General features: G+C 34.7%; 1 protein-coding gene across 7 annotated transcripts in view; it reads left to right on the top strand.

Annotated features, from left to right (window-relative positions):
* Camta (Calmodulin-binding transcription activator) overlaps positions 1 to 9,664 on the top strand; it is a 42,469-nt gene extending 32,805 nt beyond the window's left edge. Inside the window, exons 8-20 of one of the 7 annotated variants that reach the window (XM_068291891.1) lie at positions 23 to 167; positions 271 to 1,616; positions 1,707 to 2,738; positions 2,801 to 3,423; positions 3,480 to 3,593; positions 3,663 to 3,772; positions 3,921 to 4,055; positions 4,874 to 4,941; positions 5,005 to 5,771; positions 5,832 to 5,906; positions 6,008 to 6,035; positions 6,161 to 6,274; positions 6,341 to 9,664. In XM_068291891.1, the coding sequence (XP_068147992.1) occupies positions 23 to 167; positions 271 to 1,616; positions 1,707 to 2,738; positions 2,801 to 3,423; positions 3,480 to 3,593; positions 3,663 to 3,772; positions 3,921 to 4,055; positions 4,874 to 4,941; positions 5,005 to 5,771; positions 5,832 to 5,906; positions 6,008 to 6,035; positions 6,161 to 6,274 (4,557 nt within the window). In that variant the 3' untranslated portion in view covers positions 6,341 to 9,664. The other 6 variants (XM_068291890.1, XM_068291893.1, XM_068291889.1 and 3 more) reach the window with 6 other exon arrangements.
* The last annotated feature ends 2,342 nt before the right edge of the window (positions 9,665 to 12,006 follow it).

Genomic DNA, 12,006 nt, shown 5'->3' with positions numbered 1-12,006 from the left:
CGTTTTTCTTTCCTCTCCTCAGAATCCGGATATTGTTTTGGTGCATTATCTAAATGTACCCTATCCGGATGATAATAAAATGGCTGTCATTGCGCCCAGTATTACCTTGTGGGGCGACAAAAAGGAATGGACCAAAGAAGAGCTGGTCAGCCAATTGAAACCTATGCGTAAGTAGAGTTGCAGAAAATTTCTTCTACTTAGATGCTTCATCGCACACTTTTGGGAGCTCCTGAACGCTGACCTGATCTAATTCCTTTACCATCATTTTAGTATCGACAGTCAATTCGGATGATGATTCCGATTCAGGCAATGACATTGAGATCTCTACGGCTGAGACTGTGGAGTCAATAGTCAGCCAATTGATGGAAAAGCAGCGACAATCACGTCAAGCCGCATTGGTCAAACAGCTGGACTGTGGCTGTGGTGATGCTGGCTGTGCCGATGGCAAAACCTGTACACATCCTGTAATGCGACGCTCTTGTGGCATCTTGAAATCGGTTTCCGAGAAACGTTTAGGCCATGAGAGTGGTGGTGGGGCTGGCGTCTATAATGTGACAAATAGTGGTGGTGTTGGTGGTGCAGGGGTGGCAACACCTAATGTGGTTGTGGCTAGCAAGCTGTATTCCCGCTGGTCGGAGAGACAGCGGCAACAACAGCAACAACAACATTTGGATGCCAATAATCTGCATGGACAGTTTCACAATGCCACACAACAATTGCCCCAAGAGTCAGCCATCAAATTTCAAATAATTCCACCACAACAACAACAACAGCAGCAGACGCAAGAGAGTAACAACTATCAGCAGCAGCAGCAATATCGTGGAGCTGCTGCGAATCATCAGCAACTAATGGCCACAAGAAGTAATCTAGTCATACAGCAGCAGCAACAGCAGCAGCAGCAACAACAACAATATCAGTTGCAACGTTTGCAACATTTAAATCACAATCATCAACGCCTGCAAATTGCCAATACAACGATTACAGCAACAACTAGAGATGTGTCTCTGGCAGGGGCAACAACAACTACAACAGCCTCTGCAGCAGCAGCAGCAGCAGCAGCGGTAGTCATGGATACAGAACTAATTGAAAATCAAAGTCACATGACCACAAACAAAATCATAAACCCCCAAAATAACAGTAACAACAACGGCAAGCAATTATCGGCTCAAACAAACAACGAATTAAATGTCGTAAACCATAATAACCCAAGCAATAATAATAATAACAATAATAACACCAACAACAATCAGAACTTTATGTACAATCAACACCAGCAACTCAATGCTTCCAACAACCAACAACAGCAGCAGCAGCAACATTATTATAAATTGCAACAGGCAGCAGCAGCAGCAGCCACCCCAAGTCAAGCCCAACCCCCAGTTGAGGCCATGTGCATGTCACCCGAGCATCGCATCAGTAGCAGCAGCAGCAGCACAAGCAATAATAATGCAACAACAGCCACAACGTCTTCCACACCCTCCTCCTCACAATCATCAGTCACCTCATCATCCACCTCGAGTTCCTTACAATCCATTATCGATGGCAATCAACAGCAACAAATTACAACGACACCAGCAGCAGCAGCAACAGAAACTTGTGATAATTTAATGAGCGAGGTGAGTTTAAAACCACAAAATCACTTGCAATTTACGTATACCCATACATATGCACATTTATTTATGTTGATTAAAACTTTACAAAAACAGAAAATGGAACGAGGCGGAGTCGTAGGCGAAGGCATAGGCATAGGCAGCGCTCGGGCCAAACAAAATCATCATCTACGAAATGGTTGTGCCCATACCACATTTAGTGCTTCCAGTGATAATAGCAGCCAAATTAGTATCAGCGATGAGAGCAGTAATAATCGGCATACGATAAGCAGCAGCAATAGTATTGGTAGCAGCAGCAGTAGTAGCAGCACCAGCAGCAGTGAACAGGATGAGCCATTGGCCACAGAAGGAGAATCGTTGAGTTTTTTTAATGAGACTTTGGATCTTTCACAAGAAGATATACAAAGAACTTTAATAGCCAATATGCCCTATGCTAATGCATCAGGAACAACAGGAGAGGAAGGCACTGGAGCAACAATATCACAGAAACAGGACAAAATCATAAACGAAACGGAGTCGACAACCGTTGTGGAAGCTGATGAAGAGACAGATGATGTATTTGCCAATTTAGATCCATTCGATATGTTGGTAGAATTTCCCGAATTGGATTTGGATGATAAACAGGCTCTAAACAATACTGCTCTAGAGCAGGGCTCCTATTTGGCTTCTGGAGAGGCTTCAACTTCCGCTACAACGCCAACAACACCAACGACGACGACGACGTCGATAGCCCGAAAAGTTCACAACATTTGTGATTTTAGTCCCGAATGGTCGTACACCGAAGGTGGGGTAAAAGTCCTTGTAGCCGGTCCCTGGAGTAGTAGCCAAGGTCAAGGAGGTGGCTATACCGTACTATTCGATGGCCAACCCGTGCCCACGGAGCTAGTGCAAGAGGGCGTTTTGCGTTGTTATTGTCCGGCACATGAGGCGGGCTTTGTGAGCCTCCAAGTGGCCTGTGGTGGCTTTCTTGTGTCCAATTCTGTAATGTTTGAGTACAAGTTATCACTGCTAGCCGATGCTCCTTTCGATGCGAGCAGTTCCAACGATTGTCTATACAAATTCACATTGCTCAATCGCCTATCGACGATAGATGAGAAGCTACAAGTCAAAGCGGAAAACGAACTGACGGTAAATTATAAAACTAATAAGTTTATCCCAACTAAAAAGGTTTTTTAATACACTACTTTTAGACGGATCACACAGCCCTCTATATGGAGCCAAATTTTGAAGAGAAATTGGTTAGTTATTGCCATAGATTAACGAAACACTCATGGAGTTTGCCCAGCTGTAGCACAACAGCCAATTGGTCGGTGGGTCTAAGAGGCATGACTCTCTTACATTTGGCTGCCGCTCTGGGCTATGCCAAACTGGTGGGAGCTATGCTCAATTGGCGTGCCGAGAATCCACATATCATATTGGAAACTGAGTTAGATGCCCTCAGTCAGGATGTCTATGGTTTCACTCCGCTAGCCTGGTCTTGTGTGCGTGGACATGTGGAATGTTCATTGTTGCTCTACAAATGGAATCACAATGCATTGAAAATTAAAACTCAGACACAGCAAACGCCATTGGATTTGGCCAATTTACGGGGACACAAACAGCTTTTGAGTCAAATGTATCGTTTGGAAAAGGAACGTTGTCGCAAGCCTCATTTACGTGGTGGTTTGGCCAATCTATCAATGAATATGGGTCTAGAGGGATCGGGATCTGATACATCCGAGCAGCAGCAGCAGACACAACAGGCGGCTGTATATGGTTATGAGACAGGCAAACATCATGATGGTGTATTCCTAAGACCTGTGGCTATTGCCAGGTAAACAAAGGTCCCTAAATGGTATTTATCCGTTTAAAATCTGATTTTTTTCTTAGCAATCAAAGTCCTCCTAATAATAGCAGTCGCTATTCAAAGCGTTCTTCCATTGATAGTGGCATTAATATGGATATACGCAGTAAATCTGGAAAATCTCTCAACAGATTGCATAGGTAAGTAAATGATATAGAAATCAATTACTTGATATTATATTTATTTCTCTCTCTCTCTTTGTCTTTTAGCACTTTTGATAGCCATGATAATTATAATTTGGGTGTTGATTCACCATTAGATTCCTTGACTGGGACCAATTGTCTGCTCTCGCCATTACGGAAAATGGATTTTGCTCTCTGTAAGTTAATTTACTTGTTGTACCCTCTTTTATCTCTTTCCTTTACTCTATCCTCTTTCTATATAGTTTGTAAGACTAAGAGAAAGTATATTCATTGACACATTTTTGATAAAAATCCAAAAAAAACCAAAAAAAAACACAAATCTAGGCGAAGTTGTATCCACAGGCGAAACGAGTCCCATTAACGACAAAGATTTAATTGAAAGCGGCGATGAATGTTCGACAAGTGCCACCGATGTGACAATTGGCAATGAGCTGGCTTTGGTCGATGTTGCCGTAGTAGGTCAGTGAAAATTGCACACATTAAAGAGATAAACAAAGGACGCTAAACGCTCGCTCGTATACCAACTAATTAACTAACTACTAACTAACTAATTAATATACATACTACGTAACATACATATGTATAATAACTCCATATATGGGCATATCGATGTTGTTGTTATTGGTGTTGCTGTTGCCGTTGCCTAGTTAATGTTGTAATCGTGTGTGTGTGTGTGTGTGTGTGAGTGCGTGTGTTGGTTGTGTGTGTAATATTATTATAATTAATCTATGTAAATGTTCATTTTTCAATGTTGTTTAATGGTTATTAACATGCCCACATAATATTATATGTCATCTAAGGGTATTTAACATATTAGAACTAAACGTAAATGTGATTTGTTGTTGTGATTTTGTTGTGTATATTTTGTTGCTGTTGTTGTTGTTGTTGTTGTAATCGATGTCTAATAACAAATCTAACATTGATTAATTAGCCACGAAAACCAAAATAATCTCATTTGTATATACAGAAAATGACTACAACAGCTCTTCTTGTTTGTATATATAGCTTAACCAACTCAATGGTTAATGGCATTGGGGCTAACACGCACACACCCAAAATGCTTGTCCACAGTGTGATTGTTGGGGCTTAGGTTAAAACCTTTGACCTGCAATCGCATTGTTCTTTGTTGTAAAATTGTATTTGATATTAACGCAAAAAACTAACAAAAAAACATTTTTTAAGTAGACTTAGTTTCTTTATGCTGTCTCTCTCTTTGTTTAAATGCCCATTGAAAAGAACAACAATTAATATATATCTTTGTATATAAACAATTTCAGGGGATTCCGATGCCAAAGTGTTAACATTAGCCGAACATATTATAGCAGCCATGCCAGAGCGCATAAAGGTATAAATGTGTATTGAATAATTTTAGAAATTGTATGCTAATCGTATGTTTTGAACATTTCAGAACGAAGCCGATGAAATGATGGTATTGGGAAGTCCGTTGACAGAACCTCTTACCTCGGAATCTTCAGCTTTAACCGATAGCTTTATGGATCCATTGCTTGACTCTTTGCCCAATACTCATTTTGATAGCGATTTCAGTTTTGACTTTCATGAACATGGCTATCGTTATCATGATGTTAGCACTCCATGTTCTAGTCTAAGTCCAGCCAGCTCGGGGCCATTGCAATCGCCAGCCAGTTATTCTATATTGGGAACAGATCCATCTGTTAGCTCACCAAGTCCGCCGCCATCGACAAAACAACTGACAGAATTTCTACATGCATCGAGTCTGTCCCAATATCCCTTTGAGGCGGATTTCTCCAAGCTGACGCTAACCGATACCGAGCAAAGGGAATTGTATGAGGCAGCCAAGTGTATACAGAAGGCGTATCGTTCGTATAAAGGTCGCCAGAAGATGGAGGAACAGAATAAGGAGCGAACGGCTGCCATTGTTATACAGAACTATTATAGAAGATATAAGCAATATGCCTACTACAGGCAAATGACAAATGCCGCTCTTGTTATCCAGCATGGCTATCGTTCGTATAGACGAAATAAACGTTTCAAGAATGGCAATGGCAGTGATCATGGCAGTAGTGTCGGCAGCAGCAGTAACTCGCAGTGTTTGTCCAGTTTCTATGATCATTACAAACAGGATCAGCAGCAGCAACAAGAGATGGGATCACAGCCCAGTACACCCAAAGAGACAAGTCCCTCGGGTCCGCTAAAGTGAGTGTGAACTCATTCGAATCAAAAAGTGAAATAAAATCAATTCAATTCTATTCACAGACGCACCTACTCGCAGTCGACTCAAAATCAAGCAGCTAGAAAAATTCAACAATTCATGAGACAATCACGTATCAAGTAAGTAGAGTAATTACTTCTTAAACCTTTAGAACTAAATGTAGTTAAGTTAACTTGCGGCTGACTAAAAAAATATATAAATATAATTAATTGCACGCTAGCATTTGGGATGGCAATTTGATGACTTTGGTAAGAACGATTGAAACGAGTGATTTGTTCTTTCTATACGGCCATGATTTCTGATTAGTTTTATTTTTGCATTCTTTTAAATAAGTTCTTTAACTAATTTAGAAACATTTCCATTTCCATAATAGACTACAGAGAGAACGAGCCGAAAAAGAGAAGCTGGTGCACCAACGCAGGGCGGAATACCTTCAAAACTTGCAGTATCAAGGACAACAGGAAATATTACTTTGCCAAGAAAATAGGTAACACATTCTACACGCATCCTTTAAATATCTCTGTTAATTATATCTCCTTTTCCTTTTTAGCAGCAATTCTGCTATTACTCAGAGCAACAACGTCAACAATCTACACCAAATGCAATCCAATCAGTGATAAACTGATCTATGAAACTTTACTTATTTTATAGGAACGATTAAATTCAGTTTCAATATTGTTCAATAAGAATTTATGAATAGCTTTAACAACTGAGTGAAAAAAAACAAAAACAATTTCTACTTTCGTATTTGTTTAAACAAAAAAAGAAAATAAGAATTGCACCCTAACAATGTAGTTAAACAATTCTCTCTTAGTAGCAAAAAAAAAAAAAGAAGAAAATTTAAAAGAAAAACCGAAAAAAAGAAATCAGAGAAAAAAAAAACCTCTTTATTCAGTTTTTTTTTTTTTTTTTTTGGCAAAAACGAATTTTGAAACACGAACTTGAACTAAAACAAAAACAAAAAAACATTTGTTTCGCATTAACAGCAACTACAACAACAACAACAAGAACTTTGTATTGTATATGTAGACTAGGTTAGTGGTTTTATATATATACTTGTATTTAAATTTAAACTCTTAACTGAAATCGAAGCTCCAAACTAAAAAACAAAAGATTTATCCATTTGACTCAACTCGAAAGAACTTATTACTGAAGCCTTTAACAAAAAAAAAACAAACAAACTTTTTAAAACTCCAAATTGTAGTGGGAAAAAAATGTAGTCTATAATGTGCATCTGCAAACATATATACATATATATATATATATATATATATAAAATTTAAATCAATACAACTTATATACAATACGGAAAACTAACTAGCTACATTTGTGTATATAGGTTAACCCAACTAACTTTAAACGATACTGATAACGAGAGCATCAAGCTTCTATGCTAGTCTATTTTAAATTGTATTACCAAGCATTAAGTAACCAATCAAGCTTGTTTCTAAAACAAACAAAAAAACAAACACAACGGCCTCTTCTGTCAGAATCCAAAAAAAAAAAAAAAAAACATTAATCCTCGACTCCTATATATACATATAAATAAATTATATAGATACATATATCTAACTACTACTTACATCTATTTAGTAATAGTAGTAGTTGTAGTAGTAACTGCTCCCTTTATATTCTAAGATGCATTCTGAGTGTCCGAAACAGATGTTGTTGATTTCTAAAATCATCGAATGAAATCTAACTCTATATATATATGGATATATCATGTTGAAAACATTTCTAGTTGAGTTTTTTTTTTTTATATTTGTATGTTTTATCTGATATTTTGAATGAACCTAATTCTAATTTTAGTTTTCTGTTTTAAATGCAATGTACTTAAAATACTATCCAACGTGTGCTAAGTCTTTATTATTGTGACTAATTAGTCTTTAAGTCTAAACTACTACATGCTCGCCATACATACAACAAATGAAAACATATTGAAATACTGAATGGAAAACCCAATTGTCAAATCAACGCTTAGAAAACGCCGATGAAAACTTAAGAAAAACAAAAATGAAAGAAACAAAAAAAAAAAGTTGTAACAATAAATGAATTTTTGTAAATTATTTTTGTCCGTCCACATTGTTAGCTTTCATAATATTTAAATAATATACATATAAAGAAAGTAAATGAAAATGAAGAACCATAACGTATAAGTAACAAACAAACGAAATCTGGCAGATATAATGTACATAACATATAAATATATATATATATATATATACAATTGCATACAAAACATAGTAAATCGCGAGACATACCTCCAGAACACGCCTCAGATAATGAATAATAATCCAAATCACAAATCCGATTTCAATTCCGATTTCCTGCTCTAACTCAATATGCATTTGGGCTGTGAGTTAAAACCATTTTACTCAATGAACTTTGTCACAAAACCAAAAAAACCAAAAACAAAATAAAGAAAAGAAAAGGCAAAGAAATCGTTTGTTAATAACGGCTAAAACCAAATGCCAGTTTTTAGATCTATTACATTGTTAACTATTTAAACAAAAGAAAAAGTAAACTTAATTCTATACATATTTAATTTCGCACTATCTAAACTAAAATCTTTCTGTCTCTCTCTCTCTCTATATATACATATATAAACTTTGATTGCATTTTGCTATTGTACTTAATGAAAAGAAAACAAAACAAAAAACTCTATTTATAAATCGAAAGAAGACTAAATACAATTTCACTAATGACTTAAACAACAAAAATGTGTGTGTATATCCCCTATCCGCATATGGCTTAGGGTATTAATATAAAAATCAATTGCAATCAATTTTTTTGGGAGGCGATGATAAATGTTTTGTTAACTTGTTAAGGTCAGGGTATACCAAATAAAAAACAAAAACAATTTGCAATATTTGCACATTCTATACAAAAACCAAACACACACACACACTCTTACACACACACACCTACATATACAAATTCTAGTGAAATTTCTAAGTAGGCGTGGCAAAACAAAAAAAAAGGGAAAAGAACGCCAAATGGCAAAGAAAAAACTTAAGTACCTTAAGCCAATTGGCATTAAAAAAACTAAAATCTAATAATAAAAGAAAACAAGAAAACAAAAACCAAACTATATACACTATAATATATATACAATATATCTATATATATATATCTATCTATCTAACGTATATAGATCGACTTTTGTTTCTAAGTACATAAGTCTTCAAAGAAATGTATTACGAGTAAAGTAAAAAAAAAAAAAAAAAAAAAAAACAGAAAATCCAAAATGCCCTTGCTAGTTTCTTTCACAAAAACATTTTTAAAACTATTTTAATAAATGACTAAAATATTAAATCTAAATAACAAACAACACCAATTGTTGATATTCGAAAGAACTTTATATAAATACATACATATATACATAAATATAAATAAATTTAAAAGAAAAACCTATAAATATTATATAGTCTAAAGTAAAATGAAATGGATTATTGGGTATTCACATATCTGTTAGATAATTTCTGCTCTAACCTTTTTTTAATGTCCTTACAAAACTTTTAAAGTGTGTAAATGTAAATTCTTAACCTCTCCCTCCTAAATCCTTTCTCTCTTCCCTCTTCCTAAAAATCAACTAATTGTTGTTTGTGCTTAGTAGAAGAAAAACTGTTAAAACTCTTAAACACACACTCACACACACAACCACACAGACAAAGATATAACCTTTTAAGAGAAAAACCAAAATATTATACCTAATCCCATATGAAACTATTCATTAAAAAATATATGCAAAAAAAAAAAAAAAAAATGTTTAAATTTAATACATAGTTATACATGATATATAATGTAAATCAACTTTCCAGTTTCTGTAAAATTGTAATTACAATTCAATAAAGTTTAATTCAACACTTTAGTTGGAGCTGATTAAAATCCATTGATTTAGATTTAGTGCATCCTGTCACACCTACCCGAACCATCCTCGAACTAGACCAATTAGTAATCAATTTGTCTGGCGCCAGTCATTATCATCAATATAGTTATACCATCCATTTACCCCCCTCTCTCACTCTTTCTTCATCTGTCAACCCTTAACAACTAACCGCTAATCCCCAGCATAGAAGAAAGTCTGTTGCACTTCTTTGGGTTTCCTTTTTTTTGTTACCTGTTCAACAGCTGCTACGTTTAGGCTCAATTAACACTTGTCTTATGAGAGTTTCTTTTCCTCTCTTTATCTATGAAGATGCCTTAACTAAGGTGTTGCATTTGTTGCCATTGTTATTGTTGTTATTTCGTAATTACGAGCACAATGCAAAATGCCAAGTAGATGCATCGCATTGGCAGTGCCTTGTTAATAAATTTGCCGCCGTCGACCTTTTCGCCATGAAATCGGATGCTACTGCTAAGAGGCTCAAAGCCTTCCTGTCACCGATTTTTCAGGTCATTTTACATTTGCCCTAATACTCTAGCACACAAACGGATGCACTAACTTTGCCTAGTCATAGAAGAGAAAGGTCTGTGGAATATTATACTCTATCTTGGCAAGGGAGTGTTGCACTTAATAAGAATCATTCGAATTGTAACATTTGCTAGTTAGAAAAATAATTTAATTACGAAACTTCTTTTGTTAATCCACTTACAATATATTTTTATTGAACTTATATAGATTCAAAACGGATTGCTTGAATGATTTTCGTCGCGTATATTATTAGCTTTGGAAGGAGAATGGAATACATGCTAAAAAATTGACGCCCTAAACATCTAATGTTTATATGTATCGTTTATAGCTAATTCGAACACTGTGAAATAAATAACTTTTATCACTAACGACATATGTTTAAAATAACAAGAAATTGGGTTCTAGAAGTATACAAGTTATTCTATGAGAAATCCAAAAAAACATTATTTTAACCATTAATTAAAAACAAAATTAACAGAAGAAAAACTGAATAGAATATTCCAGAAACTTAAACCTATATTTATCTGTTTTATGCCTTTTAATTTAACGAATTTAACTCTAAACCACTTTGTTTTTATATATTTTCCTTGAATCAATAATAGAGATTACTTTTCTCTTATTATCAACTATAATTTTCAATACTTTTTGATCCTTAGTTAACCATGAATCCCCAACGAAATTTAAAAAAAAAAAACAAATGTTATTAAGTAATGCAGTTGTAATTGTATTCTCTACTAAACCAATACTTATTGAGAATATGTAAGGTGTCTATTCCATTTCAGGAAATTTGTCGCTGTAATCGGGAGATAAATTTTTTATGTTCTAGTATTTTTTTGAATTTAACTGTTGTAGATTAGCCTGAAAGCACGATTAAATTGACAATAACTTTACTTAATAATTTCAGAAAATTCTTATAAATTTTCTTACTTAGGGAATCTATAATTTGGCTAAATTTTAACCTGTTTTCGAAAGGGATATCTCATTCTATTATTAAATCACAAATTGTAATCTAATTGTTATCAAGTTAATTTTATAAATCAAGACACAAAATGCCAACGAAAAATATACAAAATATATATTCAAAAACCTGAAGTATTCAAAAAAAATGTATGTCCTTATTTTCAAGATAGAACAATGCCTTTCAATCTGCTTAATTTTTTTTTTTAATTTTTCGAATTAAATTATTTTTATTGTTTCATCACGTTTTTCTTAATTGTCAAATGTCAATGATTTATAAATGTAAAACTTTTTGAAATTTGTTAGAAATTGGCTAATATGAAGTCTGGAAAAAGTAAGATTAATCAAAAAGTTTGGTTTAAAAGTTGTGAAAAAAACATTCTCTTTTCAAAACGTTTCTGACTGGTTTTTTGCTCAAATTTCCATGATCCTAAAAACTTACATTTCGGTTTTTAAAGTGCTATAGGCCTCCCGCTGACTTAATCCGGCAATGGGCTGTCCATATATCAATGGTTTAATTAATAATTTAATTTTCATACTTTAAACAATATTAAATAGGATTGAATAAACCTTGGAAACTAAACAGCAATATTCGAGATTTAAATAATCATTAAATAATAAATAAACAATCTAAAGTGCATATGGAAAGTTAAATTAAGTGCAAAGGGTATAAAAACTTCGTATTCAATGACTTACAACTATGATCATGATGCAATATTTGAGGTCAATTTTCCAACCATCATCATCATCATCATTATCCTCAATGGCAGCAGCAAATGCGATCCAAGTGGAAATAGAAGCCAAATTCCCGTCTAAGTTGATGTCTGGCCTAATCGCTCCAGTGGCTT

The sequence above is a fragment of the Drosophila tropicalis genome, unplaced genomic scaffold, assembly GCF_018151085.1.
Source record: "Drosophila tropicalis isolate 14030-0801.00 unplaced genomic scaffold, ASM1815108v1 contig_593, whole genome shotgun sequence".
Taxonomy (NCBI): domain Eukaryota; kingdom Metazoa; phylum Arthropoda; class Insecta; order Diptera; family Drosophilidae; genus Drosophila; species Drosophila tropicalis.
Note: the sequence above shows the minus strand (reverse complement) of the source record. Positions and strands in the feature narration are given on the sequence as shown.